General features: G+C 40.5%; 1 protein-coding gene across 1 annotated transcript; it reads right to left on the minus strand.

Annotated features, from left to right (window-relative positions):
• Positions 1-31: 31 nt before the first annotated feature.
• Positions 32-22,379, minus strand: LOC133026373 (collagen alpha-1(IX) chain). Its single transcript, XM_061093269.1, has 38 exons — positions 22,351-22,379; positions 18,504-18,589; positions 16,984-17,055; positions 15,905-16,034; positions 13,933-14,329; positions 13,482-13,562; positions 11,523-11,540; positions 11,035-11,124; positions 10,881-10,916; positions 8,937-9,008; positions 8,633-8,677; positions 8,495-8,530; positions 8,367-8,390; positions 8,203-8,256; positions 7,620-7,691; positions 7,037-7,075; positions 6,768-6,824; positions 6,203-6,256; positions 5,897-5,950; positions 5,724-5,777; positions 5,519-5,572; positions 5,349-5,402; positions 5,197-5,250; positions 5,049-5,102; positions 4,551-4,604; positions 4,154-4,198; positions 3,939-3,992; positions 3,786-3,839; positions 3,463-3,516; positions 3,199-3,270; positions 3,058-3,093; positions 2,923-2,967; positions 2,784-2,816; positions 2,432-2,578; positions 1,277-1,331; positions 949-1,143; positions 374-460; positions 32-234 (listed from the first exon to the last, which is right to left on the minus strand). Exons 1-38 carry the CDS (start codon positions 22,377-22,379, stop codon positions 32-34), a joined length of 2,850 nt encoding a protein of 949 aa, XP_060949252.1.
• Between the last annotated feature and the right edge of the window lie 1,537 nt (positions 22,380-23,916).

Here is a 23,916-nt window from a genome sequence, read left to right on the forward strand (position 1 = left end):
GATCTGGAATGCGTCATTGAGTTGCGATGTCTCACGGGTTTTTGTAGCTGGCAGATTTCTTTCCACCGACCATATAGAGAGGTGGCATTCGGCTGATACAGGTTGATGGGTCACAAAGGCCGGGCTGTCCTGAGGGTCCCCTTGGACCAGATGTTCCTGGGACACCTTGACTCCCACTCTCACCACGTTCTCCCATTTTGCCATCTATGCCAATGCCGGGGGCACCTGGTGCACCTGAGGTGAAATATTATTGTATCATTAGTGAACTATGAAGTATGACATTGACAGAACAAAACCAAAACCATTCCCCTTTTGAGAAATATGTGTATAGTTCTGCTTTCTGAGCAGATACACAAGTGATGTTCAGTCTTACCTGGTGCACCGGGTGCACCTGAGCTGCCTTTGACTCCTACTCCATCCTCTCCTTTTTCTCCCTTGTCTCCCATTTCTCCAGCATCACCTTAAGAAGAGAAGAGCACATAGAAGACACACATATTAATGCTGAGAAGAAATGGAGAGGCATGTTGTTCTCACACTTATGGGGACATAATTAGGTAATGCAATGGTCCACTCTAATACAGCCTTGTTTGGGGATGCATTGATTTCATGATGTTAAACACTGGTGAATCCCTTCTATCCACTGAGCGTTGCACATTACTTTTATCAGTGTGAAGTGTGAGTGCCAGCACCCACAGCCTTGTTTTATCTAATGAATTCATTAAATTTATTGCCTCTGCGGCCACTTTAAAATAAAGCAAGAGTAAAAGGTTATCACACCGGCACAACGTCTTTATCACTGTGCTGGTGAAACACATATAGAATTTAGAAACCACTTACAGTGAGGCTTTTCTAAAGATGCTGAAGCCAGCAGCTTTTGTTGTCTTAGTACTGGCTTTTAAGGAGTTCAGTATTTAGTCACGGAGATTTGGTCTGAAAAGTCTTACTGACCTTTCTTGCCTGGTATGCCTGGAAGTCCAAAGTAGCCTGGATGACCTTTAGGACCCAAGGGTCCTGGAGCTCCTGCTGCTCCTGCTGCTCCAGGTGGTCCTTGGGGGCCAGCAGGTCCTGCTGGTCCAGCGGTACCAGGGGCACCAAGGGCTGCTGGCTTCTGCAGAAGCTCTTTCTTAAACTCTGCCAATTGCTCTGAATGGACAATGGACAAACTCAATTAAATCAAAAAGAATTTTGCAGTATTAATCCATAATAATATGGTGTTACCATGAGTTAAATATGATATATATATATATAAAACCAGATCAGATTAATTTGAACAAACCTTCCACAACGGCTGAGCACATTTCCCGAAGCTTCTCGTCAGTCACTTTTGGGCCCTGTGAATTCATGAACAGTAAGACTTACATTCTGTAAACCCACGTTCTATGAGCACAGGCATATCACACATGAATTAGCAGAATACACAAACTCAATCAATTTTCATATAATCTAATCGGGTAGATCCTTCCCAGCTCAACATATCCCATGATTCGTTGCACTTCTGGGGCAAAAAGATAACTGCGGCAGCAAGTGAGGCAAAAAACATAAAAATAATAAATGTTTAACTGTAAGTACTCAATCAAAGAGCTAAAGGTGCAGTAAAAGTGTTAAAACATATTTTCAACATTTTTAATCAACCAAAGAACTTTTTCGTCAGTAGCTCTGTTGCTAGGCGACGGCTGTAAGGACAGGACAAACTAATGATGCAATAAGAAGACCAGAATGGCTTATTTTGCTGTCTGCAACCGATGAAGGATACAGCCGACGTTGCCTATGAGACCGAATCCTCCGAAGGACGTAGCCCCTAAGTTGAGACACAGCTAATGTCCTCATTCTTTCTCACCACATGAGCTCTCTCAGAATAAGTAACAAACTTACATAGACATGTATTGTACCCATCCATGTAAAAAAAATTCTTGAAAAAAGCCCCTGATGTTGCCAGTAAGAAGAGACCAGACACAAGCGCAAATCAGACAGTTAAGGCCAAAACACCTTCTTATGTTTACTAATTGGAGTATTTGGTCGAAAACTGTGCTGGGTAAATTAAAATTTGTAATGAAAGTCAGGGGATCATCAACATTTTTACAATGAGTCCTGAAAATATTTAACTCAAAATAAACAAAAATGCTAACCTCGCGGTGGCGCGAGAGAAAAAGTGGGTAGATTACCAAAATCGCTGTTATATCATCGGGAAATCATAAATGGCTATTTAGTTGTTAAGATGGTGCTTCAGTGTCGAACTGAGTGGACTGACCAAAAACAACTGACACTCCAATATGAACATCCTAAAGAATTTGACATTGCACACCTGCACTCTTTTTTCAACTACAGGAATAGTTCATATCATTTCATCAACCACTCAGCTTATCATTAGAGGACTAACACTAGAGAGTGGATAGTGTGTACATTCTCTCTACTGGCAAAGGCTACAACTTACAGGTAGACCTCTGGGACCTGGTGTTCCAGTATTGCCTGCTTCTCCGTCCAGCCCTCTGGCTCCCATTGGACCAGCCAAACCCTCGTGGCCCGTCTGACCTGGTCTGCCATCAATCCCTGATGCTCCTCTCATGCCTTGCTCTCCGCGCTTATGTTGAAAAAAAAAAATCATTACCAGCCAACTCTGACACAGGACACTATACGGCCATTCAAGACAAGTGGGACAAAAGATCAGCTAGTTTACATACAAATATTTGTACAGAATAAAAGTCCAAATAGCAAGTTACACACAGTATTGGGATTATCAGTTCAGAAACTATGGTGTATGCTGAGGTACAATGCATTCATAATACCTCTCCTCTGATTCCAGGATTGCCAGGAGGGCCCTGCAACAGACAAAGATCTCATGACCTCATTCAAATCTTTTCAAGTCGACACGATGTTTGTCACAATTTCAACAGAAAGAAAAAAGACAAAACTTGGTCTGCATACCTGGTCTCCCTTCACCCCGGAATCTCCTGCCATACCTGTGTCACCCTGTTCATGCAAGTACAACATGGTGAGTGTTGAAAAAGCCCTAGAAGGTCAATCACGGATACATTTTAACAGAGCTGAAATAGTTCTTACCTGACTTCCATTTGGTCCAATAGGTCCCATTGGTCCCTAGAGACGATATAGGTGGAAATAAAAGCATTAAGTACTTTCCTGCGCTTGCAGACTCTCATCATAATAGTTTTAAAGTAAAAGAGGTGAACAAATAATTCTGACCTGATCTCCTTTGAATCCAGTATGACCCTTTATTCCCTTGGCACCAGTATCTCCTTTATCTCCTTTGTCTCCCTGGAAAAACAACATTTGAATTTTGTATTTATCCATTCTACGCATTATGTTTTTGAAATGTTGGTAATACTGTTCTATAATTTCTCTTGATATCATCACGAGCTGCTTTGTAAAGCATCATTACTCTGAATTTTTTTTTCATATTATTAAGCTGTAAGTTTAACCAAAATTTTTATAATAAGAACATCTCACCTGGATTCCTTGAGGACCTGTAGGCCCCAATGGCCCTTGTTTTCCTGTTCCACCCTGGACAATGATTAAATAGTTAGATACACTTCAATCATGCAATTAATCAATCAATCAAATTGTATTTGTACATCCCACAAATCACAGTTTGCCTCATAGGGCTTAACAAAGTGGGACATCCCTGCCCCTTAACCCTCAGCAAGAGTGAGGTTGATCATGAATGCACAACGGCTTTAACAGCATTAGATACATAAATCATAAACGAAAACATGAACTTGAAACTTTGAATTGTCTACAGATAAATAAATGGAGAGTAAATGTTAACTCACAGTTGCTCCTTTATCTCCTGTTTTTCCATCTTCTCCATCATTGCCAGGCTCACCCTTTTTGGAAAGAAATTAGTCTTAATGTTTCCGTAAAACTTTTTTGCATCAAAGCAGCTCAACAGATGAATAGATGAAGGCTTGATGGTATAATCGTACAATCTTTCCAGGAAGTCCAACTTGTCCAACAGGTCCCTCATCACCAGTATCACCCTGAAACCAGCGAAGAAATATGTAAGTGAAATACTCAAATTCTCCTTTTTTAATCAGCTCACACCATCTGCTTGAGAGTTCTACTGAAGCTGACTGCAGCAATACAACTTTGGGTTTACTTCATGGACATGCCTCATAAAATAAAAGATGATTCCAATTACCTTTTCACCAGAGGGTCCGACTACTCCCTGCTTCCCTGGCAGTCCCTGGGAAAAACAATACATAACATGAAAATGAATGTGTCACTGCTGCTACACCCTTCAGTGCAGTGTAAGAGCAAGGTCAGGAAGGTAACATTAAAAGATTAAAAAAAAGCATTCAAGTCGGAAAAACTGGGAATCTCTGACATTTCTGAAAGATCCAACAGATCTGATTTAAGATAAATATAGATACCTCACATTAGCCAGTTCAATTAAACTGTAGCTGTAGGAATTGATTCATTCTTTTTAATAAAAACATATAGTCCAAAGTCATTATTAGTCGCAGCATGACATGATAAATGTAAACTGTAATGAACTGATATTGATATAGAAACAAAATGAAGGATGTTGGACTTACTGGAATACCCACAATCCCCCTGAGACCAACAGATCCAGGGGTTCCAGACTCTCCCTGTGGAGCAGATTGACAGGTTATGTGCTGAACATGTGTGTGCGTGTGTGTGTGTGTGTGTGTGTGTGTGTGTGTGTGTGTGTGTGTGTGTGTACAAGCCGTACATATGGGATTGATAGTAAATGTAACAGTGGCATGAATTGGTCAAACATCAGCAGCAAGTACTATCTGTGTACCGACCGAGAAAGGCCGTGTGCCTGAATGAGTGAATTGAACTTAGCAAGAAGGTTTAGAATAAGAAATATTTAGTTAGATATTTATTTATAAATCTTTTGTTCATTGATGATTTTCTTCAATTTAAGCAACTTTCTAAGTTTAAAAGTATCTTAAAAAATTACATAAATGTTTCAAATAAAAATATTAATCCTTTAAACAGTAATTTCCCTTCAATGTGCATTTGAATTTAGCTAAAGCCACCTCTGGCGGTTTAAAATCATAAGTTACCTTAGCGCCATCAGATCCAGAGAGTCCATTTAAGCCATCTTTGCCAGGCTCTCCCTGTAATGTCACATTAAACAGTTATAACCCATTCATATTCTAAACAATGGAGTTGTAAAGAATGAATGAGCAACAACGTTTCCAGCATACTTACAACTTCTCCTTTTCCCCCTGAAGGTCCCTGCTCTCCCTGCTCTCCCACAGTTCCCTATTGAAAATCAAAGCACCGTTATTCACCCGAACCGTGTTTTTAGGTAAAATGTTTTTTGACACAATACAGAATCTAAAGTGAGGTGTAAGACTCACATCATCGCCCTTGTCCCCTGGCAAACCCTGACGTCCACGGATTCCCTCCACACCCTGAGAGAAGGGGTTGAATTATACGGTTATATGTAGCGTTAGACTCATACCTTTACTGTTACAGTAAATGCAAAAGAGTGAGGACATATATCTAATCAAATAAGACAGGAGCTTACAGGAGCACCAGGCGGGCCTGTAGGTCCTGGGACGCCATTGAAACCAGGACCACCCTAAAAAAAAAAAAGGCAGTATTTATCCCCCAGCAAAATGTTTGAATATGCTACAATATATAACAGCCATGGCCATGTTCTACGTTAGACTTCAAATATTTAGGAGATTTATATTAAATATATATTAAAATACAATTTAAATCGAACTTACTCTGTCTCCCTTCTCTCCAGTAGTTCCAGGGAATCCAATTGGCCCTCGTTGACCCTAGAAAGACAAAAGAGCATTTTATAATTTTATATATATGTTTGTATTTATATTCTCCTCATGAGGCCTCATACAGTACTGTAATAATACAATGTACTGCACAGAATAAGTTCCCTTACATCATCTCCCATGCGACCTGGTGTCCCCTGAGGACCACTTGCTCCATCTTCTCCCTGTGGAAAACACAAATAGGAACAATTTAATCAAATTCATGGAGAGAGATAATCACATTAACCTGTTTACAGGCTAAAATCAAATCAGTTACTGTATGTACAAGTGGCTTTTGGCATCATCTCGTTCTATACATCATTTAGTGATGCCGAGAGACCACATTTTGTCAAATGTCAAGTTTGATGAACAGTTAATTGTAATGTAATCCTTCTTGTGCTGAAAAGATGTTTGTGTTTTTTTATTGACTCACGTACCTTCTCTCCAGCTGTTCCGTTTTGTCCAGGTTCACCATCCAAACCTTGGTGACCCTTAAGGCGACAATGAATTTAATCAACAATTTTGTATAACTTTAACAAATGTGTTAGACTTCATCTTAGTGCATTGTTTTTTTTTTTTCAATCAATTGTAAAGGAAAAAGCCTACATGTATACCATAGGTTTCCCTCATACAATCACAGATAGATAAGAATAAACATTTGAAAAGTGTCATATCTTCAAGGCTTCTCCTTTTATATACATATATACATTCATAAAAAAAATTATATAAGTCTATGGTTATGCTTGCAGCAACTTAAGGCTGTACTGAGGTGTAGTAGAACAAGAACTAGTTAGGAAACGCCCTCTCACTTTGTCCATGTCTTTGTCCATGTCTCTAAATACCAAAATTATCTCAAACAAATGGGCAGAGGTGAAAACTGAAAACTGGGCCCTCAAACTGAAACAGCAGCATTCTCTGCAGCAACGGGTGTGAAAGTACAAAAAAAAAACTCGGAGAATAAATCTAGTGAGAATGTAGTGTTGTTGTTTTTTATTGCTTCACCTTCAGCCCTGGTAGTCCAGCCATCCCCCGAGGTCCAGCAGGACAGGCAGCAGGACACTACAAACACACAGGGACAGGACAGAAGTGAGACATGGCACTAAGTTGACAGCCAGATGCTCAAAACGCATGCAGGTGGCTGCTGCTGCTGCTGCTGCCACACAGTCTCTCTAACACCAATGACTCATTCCGATAAGAAATCCACTGTCCCCAATCCAATTGCCATGCATCCAGGAAACATTTGGCAGCGTGTAAGACAGTAAAACACTCACAGGTTCCCCAATCACCTCATTGCTGGCACCAGGCGGTCCCTAAAACACAGCAGAGTGACATGGAAAACAGTTCACCACAGCAGAGAGTCCCAGAGAGGTAATGTGAAAAGTGACTGCAGAATCCAACACCATCAGAAACTCAAGATTGGACATGGATACAGGAGATCAAGAAGAAATGTCAGTGTCCAAATAAAGAAATTAGTATGAGGCCTGTAGAGGTTACACCCAGACTGCAGGTGATCAATATACAGACTGTGGCTAATATTGAGCTTTGATTAAAAGACATTGCAGATACTGATCATTTAGCTTTGTCGACTGTGGCACAATGGAATACGTTAGTTCTTTTTCTTACCATAACAAGGTGTATGGAGTGATTTATTGTTTGAATGACTTTAGATTATTTTGAAATCTGGTTACACTGTGCAATGCTTCTACCATGAAATGTGCTTCATTCAAATGTAGATAATTCCAAATATCTGTATCTGCATAAGGCTTCTTAAACCCCAATGGATGAAAACATGAAACATGGAAATTAATAGGAAAATGAATAGTCAACAAAACACAGGGTAGATCTGGTTCCTACCACAGGCCCTGGTGGACCAGGAGTGCCAGGAGCCCCGGGGGTCCCTTGTCCCCCTCTGGGTCCAGGAGGACCCTGCCAGTACAAGAAGATACATCAGAACATTTGATATCAAAGACAACAGACACAAAATATCTTCAAAATATCAAACTGTTTTATTTTAAATTAGATTAAAGATAGAATTTATTTTGGACTGACAGAATATTATAAATACATGCATTAATCAGTACACTATAGTACAATACAGTCAATGTCAGTGCTCTGTGTGACCTCGGCTAAATTACCATCTTTTTTGGTCCAGATTATACGAATTGATGCATGCAGGCATATTTGCAGTACTCATACTTAAAAGATCTCAGGTTAATGTTTTACCAATATATTATATTTTATTTTAAATATATCGGAAGCGGAAGTGATAACAGTTGTAAAAAATATGTGTGTAAATATGTAACTGCGCATTTGACATATACTCATGTAAAGTACAAGGATGTCCAAATTGTACCACTAGTATTACTCTCCACATCTCACTATTTAAAATGTTCTACATTTATTTAAAAAAAAAATGAGGGATTTAATTTAGACTGACCTCAGGCCCGATATTTCCTTCATCTCCTGGGATTCCAGCTTTTCCTGCAGGTCCCTGTTACAAACATAAACACACATAGATACACACCCACAAGTTAGTATCGGTAAACATTAGCTGCTGTGTGTAAGTCTGAGAACATAAAAGAAATTGTTGCAAACACATACAGCAGGTCCTTCTGTTGATGGGCCCTGGGAAACATGAGACATAGTCAGATATATGTTAAGTGTAATTATCTGCAGTTTACGCTGTCATCTACATACATGTTTCTTTATACAGAGATTTTCTCACTTACAGGAGGACCGGCAGGTCCAGGAAAACCTTGTAGACCCTAAAAGGAGAGAAATAAATCAGTAAAACTATAACTTTGTCCATAAACAGACTTTTTTTTAAACATCTGTCTGATTCTGAAATGATTGTGAAGTTTACTCACTCTCTCACCCACAGGCCCTCTGGGACCCATTGGACCAGAAAGACCCTGCAGACAGCAACCACACAGTCAAGTCAACATGTCATTATTTTACCCTCAAACACTCAGCACACTATTAAACTCAGTCAGTCGTACACACACACGCACGCACGCAAGCACGCACGCACACACACACACACACACACACACACACACACACACACACACACACACACACACACACACACACACACACACACACACACACACACACACACACAGTGGCAGATATTATAAAGAGTGTGTGTCAGTGATTGATGTCGCCTACATTGACTCCTGGAAGACCAGCCAGGCCTCTTTGCCCGGGAAGACCGATCTCCCCCTGATCCCCTTTGCTGCCCTGGGAAACAGACACAACACAAATACAACAGCTTTATCTTCCTGAATCTCTCCCGCCCTGTTGCCAAGATACACAGAGGTAGTGACAGTTAACATTTAATCAATGGAAGGTGGGCCACTCTCATTGTTTCTAAGATCTGCATGAAGCTATGCAGAAATCAAATGAGCCAGAGAGGAACACAGCTACATCGAATGACAGAGACAACAGTGACATGACATAATGCCTCCTGTTAACCCTCAGGTTCAGTCAGTGACAGGTTTTAATATATATGTAAATAATTGCTGCTATATTATATTCTAATGGCTTTTCCCCCTCTCACATTTGCATTTCCTGTTTTATTTTGTAAAAATAGTAACACTTCCTGTCCTTGTAGATCCTGGTCTTCAGCCACATGACATACACACCTGTTACCTGTCTAGTCCTGCCCCTGTGCTTCCCCCAGAGAAACCCCTTAGTGTGTGTTCCTTTTCCACATTGTCTGTTGCCCTCATGTTCACATGTGTTCTTGTGTGTGACCCTTGCTTTACCTGGTTTTTGGATGTTTGTCTTTTCTGGACTGATTCCCCGTCTATGATCAAATGGACAATAAGTAAAGACACTAACCTGTTTATCTAATCCCTGGGGCCTGTACTACAAAGCAGGATCTTTGGTTATCAAGGTAACTTCAGGTTTAAGTCTGGGTTTTATGAAGCAGGTTCACTTGTTAATTGGGTAAATCACCGTGGTAACGTATGCTGAACTGCTAGCCTGCTCCAGGTTAAGTACAAGATAATAGATCAAAAACTATCAACAACCAAAATATTAACCAATCAGATCAATGGAACACCACAGCCATCATTCTACGGGATCCGGACAAGGACAAAAGAGTTTACAGCAACTTGATGAGTTATAAAGAGCCATAGATATTCTTATTTTCATAGTTTTTACTTTAAAATGTGACAATTTTAAATCAGCACTTTAAACAGAGGGATATTTTATCACGCTGAATAAATGCATCACAACTTTATTTTATTTTAGATTCTTTGATTCCTGACAAAGTTAATGATTTAATTCTAGTTAGTCTATCTCTATAACTCAGAATAACATGAGGAGACTAATAATTAATGTGAATAACAACAAAATCCTGTTTTATTTATTTAGAAATTATCTACACATTAATATTTCCCGTCATTAATTAATTGGAAAATTTCAGTTTTTCGTTTACATTACTCAAGCTTTAATCCATAAGGTAAACATACTCACTCTGTAACAAAGCTAAATTCCTGTGTTTATTTAAAGTATATCTTAAGGCTGTTATTTTGTGATTTTTTCATTGTTGATCATGTTGTTTACATTCAACTTTGTTCAATATTCATTTTCAATGTCACTGTGACTGAATGTGCCTGCAGTTTTTCTCATTATATCACATTAGACACTTTATTCATAGTTCCGACCATGTTGCATTTGATTCATATGGTCTCGTAGCCAGATAAGAAAACTAAGGGTTAAAGGCCGAGTAGAGCTTTAGTGTAATTTAAACACTTTCTTAAAACTTTTTTACCAATAATATATAAAAACATGGCTTCATTCAAATGTATTAGTATTTAATAAATTGAAGTTCTATCGATGGGGACATTGCCAAAATAACTTTTTCCTATTAAACTAAAATGTGTAAGGATATTTTAAATAGTGCTGGGACTGATATCATCACTCATATAGTCTGGAACAAGTCTTTTTGGAACTTGTATAATACTTGAGAACAAACGGAATCCCTCCCCTGAGGTATGAGATAGCAAACAAATAAAAAACTACAGTAAGTGCACAAAGAGAAGGAGAATGCATCAAGAGGCTGCAAGCGTTTTCACAGTGAATCATTTAGCTCTTTATACTTACAGGAGTCCCGGGACTGCCAGTAGATCCTGGAAGACCCTGGAGAGATGAATAAACAACAGAGTCAAAGACAGAGAAGTTGCATGTTGACTGAAACCTGTCTGACAAAGACATTTTTTCTAGAAAGAGGTGCTGTGATCAGGGCGGAAACACTTACATCTCTTCCATCTCTGCCGTCTTCTCCGGGGTCCCCTTGGGGGCCCTCTGGGCCAGGGATGCCTGGGGGGCCTTGGAGTGATTTGTCAGGCTAAGAAAAGAGACAGTCAGTAATCTAATGGGACACACTGAAAACTCCATTGAGAGAGAAATAAATATATATTTTAGGAAGATACAAATAAGATATCATTAATGCTTGTAAATGGAGCTTCTTTGAGTATATGTGCCCTTGAACAGCCTGCAGGCGATCAAGCTTCGAATAGGGACCATTTATTTTATATTATGAATGTCTCTGTGCTTAATTAATTTACAGTGTGAAATGGTATATAAATGTATGAATGTCTACACAAACCTGAAAAAAAAACATCACCACCACCATGAATTAGATAAAGAACAAAGCATTGAGGCAATTATGCAACCGAAGCACTGGAGTAGATTACTGGCTTCAAATCTCAAAGCAAAAAGAAAGTAGAGTAGAAAAATAAATACCTCAGCATTGGCATACATCTGAAGAAGCAAGAGAAAGCAGATAAAGGGAGAGTTAGTGAAAGTAGTCAAACCACCCTCACCATGAAGTGTCAGCAGAAGCGTACCTGTTCACGATCACAGTAGTGAGTATGTCATGCTGCCATTTGAATATACAGCCCATGGTTCCACCAGAACCCCCCCATGTTAGCCTGAATCTAATAGAGCGCACCAGGCCAAGAAATATCTCTGTCCACAGTGGGTGGAAAATTGTGAATTGTGAAGTGTGACTGAATGAAAAAAAAACTCCACAGCAGATTCATTGGTACAGAATGAGATGTCAGATCTCAGACAGCTGAGTGGCATTTTCATTATAGGCTACAAGTGTTTCTTAAAAGCAGAAATCTCACTGATTGTGCTAAAGACAAATTGAAATGACAGACAACGTACGCCGGAAGCCTTACACTGCCTCGTATTATGTTTGTGTGTTTTCACGTGGGGATAACATTGTTCCAACTTCTCATAATAAATATGCAAATCAGTCTCTCTACCACCAAATAGTTTCTCACTGTTTTACAATTTGTTTACACTGCTGGATAATTCCTAACATCCCCTGAGGCTGAAAGATTCCCAAAAAGCCAACATGATAGTAAGACTGCACTATTATCGTTGATAATGGTATCATTACTTTGAATGATAGACCGTGAGAAATCCCTGTTTGTTTACAGGCCCTTGAATCTCATTTACAATTTACCTTTAGAAAATTGTGACTTTCCTAGTCCTCATTAAGACTACACTTTCTCTTTGTTAATGTATAATTTTAAACATGTTTCACTTTGAAGTAAAAATATGCTTGTTCATGGGTTGTGTGTATCTTCAGCTGCTTTCAGTGCACTGAACTGACATTTTGTGGATACGGACTGACACCAGTGTCAATGTGTTGTAAACAAAAATCTGCGGTGGAATTTATACGTTATGTCCTTACTCCTGCATGCCCTATACAGACGCCAGCCCTCGCCTGGACGATCCGGAGGATTTGGGGCTGTTGTGAAGGGGTCTGAGCGGAGAGGTTCATGCTGTGTTCTTCCTATGAGAATGGAAAACTCTTGACAAAGTCTGAAACCTATTGCCAGATATTTTCCGGAGTGCATATCTGAAAATGGCTAACAGCTAACTAGAAGAAAGGGAGCATGAGTTAGCATTAGTTGTGCCTAGCTAACTGTTATGAGACATATTTTTCTCTAGCCTCGTATAGCTAGATAACCCCTAGCCTATACAAAATACAACTAGGCAACTTGCAAATTAGATTTTTACCTAAGACTACACTTGATTCAGTTTGCTGTGTGTTCCTGCACAAAGGTGTACACAATCACTTATAATAGTGTTAAACAGCAGGGGGCAGGTTTACACTCCTGACAGCTGACATTGACAATAGTTATAGGAAAACGACTGATTTGCCGTTGCAGGTCATAAAGAGGCAGCAATATTAAAATGAGACCATGGTTTCCACTCCTTGCAGTACATCAGAGTTTTACATAAGTGCTGTATACTTAAATGAAAACCCAACCACAAAATTCTGCTGCTATGCAAACTTTGTTTGGGTTTCTGATCCCACCCTTTTAATCACACTTCCTCTTGTTTGTTAAAGTTTGCGTTAGGTTACAAGCTTTTGTGTTTTGGCTCCATGCACTGAGGTTTAGCACAAACAATGAGATCATGTCTGCCTAGATTTGAACCACTGTTCTTTAAAGGAAACAACAACTCCAACCTGCAATTAAACAATTGAAAAACCTCTTCATTGACAGATTTTTTTTTTGGAGGAATTGTAACTTCTGGATGAAGAGGTATTTGTTTAATTTCTGCAGCGCTCCATCTCAGCATTTCTGGCCTGTGTTTCTTTCAGCATGCTGGCGGGCCTATCAACCCGAATAAAACCACAAACCACAGCAGATGCTGAGCAGATCCGAGTCCTTGCTACTTTACCTCGGTGGCAGGCAGCTCACTGCAGCTCTCTCTCTGGGCTCTCTTTGGGTCGCAGTGAATCAACATCCACTGGAGCTCAAACTGAAAAGAGATGTTCCTGTTACTCTACAACTCTTCAATATGCAATCGCTTTCATTTGACATTGCACAGAATTTTGAAATGCTTCATCACAGTGCAGGCTCTTAGTAGTTTTTGAATCATGCCCTCCCTCCGTATGGGTTGTCGAGCTTGATTTTCCATCAATGCGATTTTCTGCAGGGATTAGTTTTTTTTCCACTGGAACCCAGCTGAGCAGCTTTGCTGTGACAGCAGCACTTTAGAATTATAGCGGAGCTCTGCACACATATAAACCTGAATGTGTTTGTTCACAGAGAGCACCATCAGAGAGGGCTTGTAAGGAAAGTCGGTGAATGTGATTAAATGCAGCAGGCAATTCTCCATCCCTACTTACCACAACGGAGGCGTCCGGATCAGCATCCAGCCTTCCAATAAGAGTGTCTCCCTCTGTGTTGACAGGGCCTTTGCCCTTGATGGGTTTCCGATCCACGGGCTGGCAGTCCACGTACAGAGTGACCTGGTCGCGCTCCACGCCGATCATCACCTTGTGCCACTTGGTGTTGAAGAGCACAGAAAGGCCGGGGAAGGTGACAGTCTGCATGTAGCCGTCGGCGCCCATCAGGAAGTACTCCAGAGCCTGCTGGTCGCCATTCAGCCTCATTCCGGCTTGTTTGTTGCCGTCTTCATCCACTATTTGCCAGACGTTCCACACCTTGTTCACTGTGTTCTTGATCATGCGGAAGGTCACCATGAAGGAGTACTCGTCTGGGAAGCCACGAGGGAAGTTGAGCCTGGCAGAGGAAGAGAAGAACACGGCTGCAAATCAGCTGAGGTACCAGGGAAGAACTTTCAAGTCCAGCAAACCTGGATATTTTCACATTTTTATTGAATGACACATTGAGGAAAAGCTCAAAAACATCTCTCACCAGTAAAGGTTATAACTCTCAATATATATTTTATGTCAAGCTTCAAATACAAAGAGAGTGTAGTCTTTAAGGTAGCAACTCTACCACAAAGAACATACTTTGAAAGCAGCTGCCTCAGTGCATAAATCACTGGTTCAATTACAGCATGCAGTCGTGGTTAGTATTCCCAGTCTGGTGCTTTCTGTGCTTTTAACAAGCCAGATCCTCAGTAGGTGGTACATTCATAGATGGGCGCTGCAGCCGGACTTTTACCATCTTGTAAACGATCAAGGTGAGGCCATAAAAAACGAGTTTCCTGTAGCCCAGTAAAACAAATGAAGACCACTCTCTAGCTTGGCCTGAGGTGAGAGAGTCTGAAGTATGTGCTGCTTTTGCCCTGCTGAAGCAAAGCGAGGGAGTGCAGCCTAAGTAAGGATGGACTTCAAAGCTCAGACTGTGCCACTGGACTTAAATGAACATGTATTTACATTCAGAGTGACAGGCCAGAGTGGTTTAGATGCAGGGTGCCAGCGAGTTACATAACAGGTTCTGAGGGAAGCTGGCCTGCAGGAAAAGATTAGCCAAAACAGACTGGAGCAGACACACTGGGAAACACCAGAGACGTCCTAGGTTATGTAAAGATGTGAGACCATTAACTCTCACACTGCGTCCATAAAACAATATTTTGCATTCATGCTTTAAACAGAATTTCGTTAACTTGTGCAAAACACGAAAATAAAGGGTGTGGATGTACAATAATTATGTACAAATTCTTCTGCTTTTGCCTTTTGTTCCATTTGAAAAACGTACTTTGCCCTAAAACCAAATACTTATGATCACTATTCATCTTGAAGCTGGTCAACATAGTGCCAGGCATAAAACTATTTTTATATTGATTTTCAATAAAGGAAATTAATAAAAAATGTTTCTTCATTCTATACCTCAGCGGTCACATTACACACGATACAATTTTTTTTACAAAGGGGTTGGCAGGACGAACTCTAGATCCATTTTTAGAATATTTATTTCCCTCCAGGCCTAACAATCTATGTTTCTACCACAACCCTTCAATCACAAACAAGGAAATATTAATCACAGAGGGCCACTTCTGTTATTTTCAAATTTTATTTTGATCCTTTTGGGATTCCATACAACTCAAGATAAATCATTACCAAGATGCTTGTTGAAATACTTTGTGTCTCCTTACATTACCTGAAAATACAACATGCTTTTCAACCTACTCCCTCACTCACAAAAATACTTCTACTCTCACTTTGGTGTCTAAGAATCGACAAATAGGTTCAGACATGTTTGCCTCCACCAATTATATGCTGCTCGCCATGCAGTAACATCTGTGCCAGACCTGTAATAATGTAACACCTGCATCGGGAGACCAGCGTGTGTATGTGTGTGTTATTGTTTTTATCTGCTTGCTTTTGAAACCCTCTTTACTGTACTTACATGGTTGGAATTTGGAAATTGGCCTCCCGGTCGAGGCGGTACGCCACCTGGAGGGGAGTGGAGCCGTCCACCTTCCGCACGCCTTTCAGGGTGATCACATCCAGCTGGAACTGAGTGATCAGATCAAAACCTACAAGGGGAAATGTATGATGTAGAGTAAATGCGTCGTTGTATAGTGCCAAATCATAATATACTTTATCTCGAGGCACTTGAGGAACACGCTGGCCCACTTACTGTGGTCATTTTTGTTTTTTCCTCCGTCATTTATGAAAACCGGGACCAGCCAGTCAAAGCTTAGAATATGATGTGTTATGGTATAGGTGTGTTTTTCCTTTTTGCATTATCCAACACCTGTACCGCAACACCTAAAATAGACAAGTATCCCACTTTAAGTGGCAACTGGCTAATATTTAGAAGAAGGACTAACTATACTAGCATTAGGATAAGGAGTGTACACATTATCAGGGCGTTACTATACTGCATTCATCTTTTCAATTGTTGTCAGGCTTATTTTTATGATTCATTACATTATTTTAATAATGAAATATATGATATAAAAAATTATATATAGATATATATTAGATATATTTATATATTTTAGTAAGGTAGGATGGTTTTTGAAAATGTTGTCATGATTAGGTTAAGGATCACAAAGTAAATGTTGAAATAACAAGACGGAACAACAAAATGATATGAATCATCCCATGGTAAACAGTTGTAAACTGACAACACAGAATGTGTGCAGATGTGTTGAAGCACTTTAAACAGTAACCCTAACCCAGTGGTGAGCAATTAAAATCTTGCTGAGTTTGAATTGTTCTGAGTAAAATTCTGTCAAGCTCAAGTGGAACATTTTATTTGCCTCATTTGAAATCTTAAGGTGTCTTGAGGCATTAGGCAGCCCACCCTGTTCCACTAATTAAACTCAGCACCTCACTCCACACAGTCTATTTTCTCTTCTGAGAATTTCCAAGGTTTCAGCTTTGTGGTTTCTCCAACCGCTCCCTCCACCTCTATGTGAATACAGCTCAGCTATAAATTATCATTCCCAAGTATCCCCCCCAGTTGCACTCTTTTACCTGGAAGGTCATCTTGTCCGCCTCTCATTGGTGGGCAGACGGTATCACCATCCAGCCGATTGAGGTCGAGCTCTGATAGGACGAAACAAATGTCGTTACGTGTTCTCCGCTGAATTTGACAAATGTAATATATTACCCATCAGCCCGGAGAGACAGACAAAAGGGAAAAGCAAGGTCTTTAATGTCGAGTGGATTAGCATCACTATGTGCTGCCGTGAATTTTTAATGCAGGTTTCCTGTCCACCGGTGTTTGACACATGAACACACACACACACAAAGACAAATCAACACAATCTCTGAGATTCATAATGCAGAGCTTTTGATTCAAACATGTCACCAGAAATGGAAACATAATGCTGATAAGCGGCTGGTGTTGCATGACTGAGGCCATCTGTCATAACAAACATTTCCGAAGGTCAAAATGGCAGCTGTGCCACTTAACCTTAATTTATTGCATGATTTATCATGATGGAAGTCACCTTTGATTCAATCTGTATCTAGTATATCATCACACTTTCATTTGATTTCTGCCTCCATCATAAATACTTATCAGTTGTTTGAATCTATAAAAATCTTTATTTTTGACCTTAATATGCTTTTATTACTTAACAAAATAAGACTGGCTTAGTTTGTCATTCCTGTTTTAAATATACTAAACATGTAAATTCTAGGTGGTCTAGCATTATGTACACATGGTGTTGGTACAAAGACATGCCCACGTCACTGTCAATGGGATTTCTAATGGAGTGGAAAAATGAAGTCCTGTTTTTTGTCAGAAGAGGGCGCTACCCTTGAGTCGCTGTCAAGGGGAAAAGCCTCTCAAAGAAAAAACCGCATGTAAGGAGCATTGTGACAGCCAGAGGGGCTCCCCAGTCAATAACCTGAGTCAGCTCATTTGCAGTGTGCAGCGAGAACACAACACATGTGGAAGCTGTTCCCACATCCCACAGAACTGCTGAGAAATGAGATAAAGTGGTGAGACGGTATTTATAGTCCTATATTTACAACCACTAAACACTTATCTAAGTGTGCATGTGGACCTCAAGTTGTAAAAGGTTACAGCCTGCCGCGGCATTACGCTCACCGAGCCGGTCGTTAGTGCAACGAGCGGGACATGAACCACAATCAAGATGTCACGTGGTTGCATGTGTGTGTGTGTGTGTGCTGTGACTTTGAAGCGGCCTATCACAAAGGGCTGCACCTACTGTATGTTGCACTCGCTGCTCATTCATGTTGGACTTATTGTGTTCCCAAACAACAGCGGGCGTGTTGTGATTATCAGAGGGGACATTTAATCTGATTTGACCTTACGACACAGACCGGTAGAGTGCGTCTGCTCTTTCTGGCCTTCGCCTTTCGCGGGCTCTGATAAATAGAACATCCTAGCAACAGTCAATAAGCAGGCGGTCACATTAACCTGGGTCCTCTCAGTCTGTGTTTACAAGACAAACAGATTCACAGCAATAGTGTTTCTCGTGCAACGTACGGTACACCGGTTTGGTGACGTGTTAGGGACTTACGTCCAAGTGCTGGAGTGAGGAGCAGGGAGAGCAGAGCCACACAGAGAGTGGGGCACGCCGCCATCGATGGGTGCCACGGTCGCTTTCTGTTGAAAAAATCAGTATTCAGTCATGCATCTTATTCTCTCTGACAGTTTCTTGTGTGTCTGGATCGATAAAACACGGGGATGAGATGAAGTGCTGTGCTGGTGACCTCGGCTCATCCTTGGCACTTGAGGAGAAAGAAAGGGTTTACACAGCTCCTTCAAAATGTGGCGGCTTTGCATGCCAGCAAATGGGATTTGACAGTAAATGCCGATTGGAGGTGGAACAATAGATTGACACATTTTTTAAGATTAGATTAGGTTTCTGATCCATCAGTGCAGTCCCACATGGTGTGTCCTGTACAAGTTAAGCTTTGAAGTTCTCTTTAGGTAAATATATTATCTTAAAGCATGTTAACATGTCTCCCTTAGTTCACTCAGTCTAAAAGCCACACTCGCATGGTAGCATTGCTACTCTGTAAACGCACAGAACAACATTCACGAGGCGGAGAGGCGCCTCCTCAAATGTGTATTTCTGCTCCCTGTTCTGGTACTCTCTGGTACATGCTCACAGCTTTTATCTCTGCAGCAATTTTAAACTTCATGGATCATGGTTCTCTTGCAGAGTAGAAATGCTCCCCCCCAGCTACATTTTTAGACTAGATAAACGCCGCTGAACAGACTCCTCTACTGAAGGTGAGCGGTAATAGTGAGGAAACTGGGAGCAGGGGTGGGGCCTTATTAACATACTCGTATCAATCTTAGTCACGAAATGAGGAGGGATGGTGTAGATTTACATTTAAGCCATTTTAAGGCCATGTTTCATTACGAACCTTTTGAAAATGTCATTTTGAAGAATAACGATTCATCCGTGTAATAGGTCGCTTGAGTGGGACTTTGAGTCATTTTAGGAGGAAATCGAGTCATAGAACAAATTCTAATTAGCAAATCTGGTCGACTCAAATAGCTTACAGTGAACTATTGTTTAAAGGTTGGGCAGTACATTTTTCTTTTAAGAAATATTTCAAGGTTATAAGCAGGAACATACAACATATACCTGCATAGATTTTAAACAAGTCTTCTGATTCACTGACATCAACAATTGCTGAATAAATAATTCAATAAGGACGTGCTATTTTCAACTGGCTGCATTCAAAGAAGAGGTGTGAGTTTCTGCTCCACGCCAGCAGCATCATATATGTATATGAGTGTGTTTACATGCTGGAGAGGATAAGAAATGGCAGTGATAAACCACAGCAGTACATGTGTCCGAGCTGTGGTACACTGGAACCACTTACGTTACACAGCAAACCCCAAACCCATCATCTACATGACTGATGGTCACTTTGATCCAAAGGTTGTCAATGTGAGAAATAAAATGAGGCAAGGGGATATGTTACTGAAGAAGTAACCCCTCTCCAGTGTGTGGACTGTTTTGCAAATGAATGTGTTTGCTTGAAGAGTATATGGGTGTGTGTGTGTGTGTGAGAGTGAACTGTCAGAGAAATGACTAATGGCAAAGTCAGCAAGGTCTCTTCAGAGGAGGTGTTGGACTCTGACATTATGCCCTTCACTTGAGGGAGCATCTTCAGAGCCCCAGAGGAACTCACTGTCTGTATTCCACGCTGATCTATATATAAAGTGTGCACTGACGCAACTTCATGTCACTGTTTGACTTGTGACGTGAGGGATTTCTTCACCGCTTAACCCTTTCAAATCTACAAACCCATATTTATTCATGGATAGGGAATTTGGGTAATACTCAATTTGATCTTTTGCATGGTTGGAAAGGAAAGGGTCGGTACCAATCTTAGTGGTCACTACTATAATTGCTTGGCTCCTGTGTTCTCAAGGTCCCATAGTTTATCCAATGATCCCCAAGGTCCTGTACTGTGTGCCTTGTGTCTTATGTTCACTAGGTTCTGTAGTGTGTTCCTAGGGTCATATTTATTTCCATAGTCTGATAGTATGTTCCTAATGTCTTATGTTCCCCAGCTCCAGACCATAATGTAAACCTTCAATAGATATTCACCAGCTCTGCATTAGTTTAATACGACATGCTGGGCTTTACTCTGGGAACTCGTCAAAGGGCTTTTCTGTTTCCCGTCCCTGGCTGTAAATATTATGAACCTAGATTTGACAAAACTTAGTAGGTTAATATGTTTAGAGGTTGGGATTATTGTTCAAATAAAATAATAATATTTAATAGAATATTGAACAGGGGACGGTAGGACCATGGGAACATTTACACTGCCCCAGTCCCCTAATTTAAGGCTCCAGTCAGGAGAGACATAGTTATCTTAGCATTGAAAATATCCACTTGTACAGCTTTTTGTACAGATTAAACAAGATTCAATGTGTTGACTATTGACAGGGTATTTCTTAATTGCTTCCTAGAGTCTGATTATTTATTTGATCCAAGTCATTGTCAAAGTCGGTCTTTGTGAAACCAGCTCCTGATTGTTGTTTCTCATTCAACTCACAGACACAACACGAGAGGGGAATGCAAGTTCTCATCCAACTTCTGGCAGGAAGGCAAATAACTGTATTTCCCAGTACATGTAGTCCTTCTGGACATGCAACTATGACAATACGGCAAATTAAAATGATTTGCAGTTTGTTTTCCCCCAATGATCTCCTATTCACTTCTCTGTTGCTTGTTCGTTTCGTATGATCGTGGAGCTTTTACGTTTTGTGGCTCAGGTTCCACATGGGCAAGGTACTGAACCTCCAAATTGCCCCTTCTCATAGAGAAAGGGCTGCACATAGATACACTATATGAATGTGGGTGTAAATCAAAATCATCAAGGCTAGAAAATCACTATACAAATACAGATTATTTACTATTTATATATCCTCACATTAGGGTTGATGCAGCAGAAAATATGCAGAGAAAATTGCTGCTTAAAGTCATTTCACGGTAAGTATTGAAATGAAAGCTGTCTGAAGGATGGGAAAGTAGACAGGGTCATAATTTAGGCTTTTGCGCAGAGGGCAGAGATTCTGTAATGTTCATTTTCGCCCACACTGAGGTGAAACATCATCGAACATGCACCACAGTTACATTTAATGTAATATATATATATATATATATAGCCGTATTTAATGCTGCCACAGTTCAAAAGTCACCTCCAAAGGAAACATCACAGGACACAAAAAAAAATCCCCATCATTTCCGGTAAATGCCCGTCATGTAATCAATCAGTCAAGTCAATTATGTAATGACATGTAATCCACTTTAATTCCCTCCATTCATCAACATTTGATGGGACTTTCCCTTCACTGCCACCCACTTTGTGTAGTTGCTCAGGTGCTCACTGAATCACTGAGGAAGAGAAAACACTCCTGACTCCTTTCTGCTCTCTCATTTGTCTTTGTTAGTCCAAAGTAGATTAACACTGAGCATACAGCAATCAGCTGCACAGCTCAGTCATGTTAAAACGGACTGGTGCAGAAAAGACACATACAAGTGCCTTTAAAGATGAAGATGCGGAAATCTAATATAAACAAATTCAATGGAAACACTGAAGGGTTAAAGGCCGGATGATTGATTTTTATCACTTAAGGCTTTTTACATTGAACAGATTAATATACAAATGGTCAGCATCTTTAAGCTTAAAATGTTATTGCATTCAAAAAGTTCCTGAGTTGTCAAAGAGAGGAAAATGTAGATCCATCTCTTCCTACATGAAGATTATAAATCGATTATTAGTGGGACACCCAGTCTGAAATGGGTCTTTGTTATTAGAAATTACTCAAAAAGCTCAGAGAGCAAAGGTTCATGATGAGAGAACCCGGACAAAAACAAAACCTGAGATATTTACCTGGTCGAGGCGGAGCTGAGGAAGGCCATGTTTAGTAGAAGTAGTAGAAGGAGCCTGCAAGGATGTGAAATTCCCTCCCAGAAGTCAGTCCAACCTGTGCATGTTGAGGACTGACTGAGGGGAGCAGCGCCGCAGATGCTCAAGCATTTTCTGAGGCCACATAAAAGTTTGTTCAAGGGGCTCCCATTGGCCAGGAGTTCTCAAAGAGGTGGTGACTGGTATTTATTACCAGCACTTAAAAAGATGCAGAAGCCCACGGGCCTCAATGTCTAACTTTTTTTTTTTCTCCTCTCATTTTTTTTTACAGTGCCTCCTAATGACATGTGCCGCCTGTATGTAATTCTCTCAATAATTATCGTCGGTATAGTGAAGAACCAGCCAGTCAGTGATGAAATGTGGATTTCATGGTCACGTGTACTCATCAGAAGAATGCATGTCAGTCTGTGGTGTTGACAAGCATTTAGCCTTGTTATTACCTGAAGGGCCTCAGGCAGATGTGTTGTTTATGCATCCTGCATGTTATGTAATTGATTTCTGTGGTGTCTGATGTGTGATTATCTTTTTTTGCTGCTGCACTTCAGAATGTGACGATGATTTCTCGCAGGATTATCGCATTAACCAATATCGGGAATACGCTTTGCGACATTCTTCAATAATCTTGAGTTTGTTTTGCCTGTTCAGACATTTGGACATGTCTTACACATACGATATCCTCATCCCATCCTCTGGTGCACAAGTTTTGAAATGTTGTTGTCGGTACAATGCAAACACTCATTTTTGTTTGAAACACATGAATGTGCTGCAAAGTTCTGCAACACCTGCTTTAAAGTAAAGGTTATTTTAATGTGAAATAGTGATAACCACTGCTGTCCAGGAGAATAATGACAGTTTTGACTTGTTTTTTTTACGAGGCTGCATGCCACAGCATAGACGTGGAGTATCTATTTTGTATATTTATTCAAAACACTGTTTTCCTGTTTGTAAATCTTGGATAACTGGTTTATCGATCCTGGCAGTTACTCTACCTGTTACATGATATTAGAGATCAATAAACTCACAAGCCAGCTGAACACTCCACGATTCACTACAACCAATAATAGAAAGGTCAAGTATATAGTATGTGTTTCTGTATCATATTACATGAATGGATGTTGTGGATGCACTACAATCGCCGTCTGAGTGAGCTGTGAGGGAAACACAATCCAACGACTGGGCCTCCTCTGAGATCTGCTGGAGGGATCATGTGTCCGGCCTTGATAATTGAGGGCCCATGCTTTCAATGTGGGAGCAGACACAGACAGTGCAGGCAAAGGGAGAGAGAAAAACAGTTTGCGATTATTCGTCCGTGTGGTGCGACCCCATGACTACCACACCTTGTGACCAGCAGTCACACAGGCCAAGTGCCTCTGGTGAGAGTGCAGCTTGACACTAATGTGGGAATGTAAAATCAACAGTGTTGTGGTTGTGGAGCTACAATAACAAACTGGGATTGCTCTGATATTTAGACGGCACGGAAGGGACATGTTTTCACAATGAGTAGCTTTTATAGGTTATAAATGAATGTGT

Source organism: Limanda limanda, chromosome 19, assembly GCF_963576545.1.
Source record: "Limanda limanda chromosome 19, fLimLim1.1, whole genome shotgun sequence".
In the NCBI taxonomy this organism is placed as follows: Eukaryota; Metazoa; Chordata; class Actinopteri; order Pleuronectiformes; family Pleuronectidae; genus Limanda; species Limanda limanda.

Coding starts and splice junctions, on each gene's coding strand:
- LOC133026373 (XM_061093269.1), bottom strand. CDS start 22,379: ATGGCCTTCCTCAGCTCCGCCTCGACCAG. Junction 5,778..5,896: donor CAGGTCGCATGGGAGATGAT/GTAAGGGAACTT, acceptor TTGTCTTTCTAG/GGTCAACGAGGGCCAATTGG. Junction 2,817..2,922: donor CCGGGGTGAAGGGAGACCAG/GTATGCAGACCA, acceptor TGTCTGTTGCAG/GGCCCTCCTGGCAATCCTGG.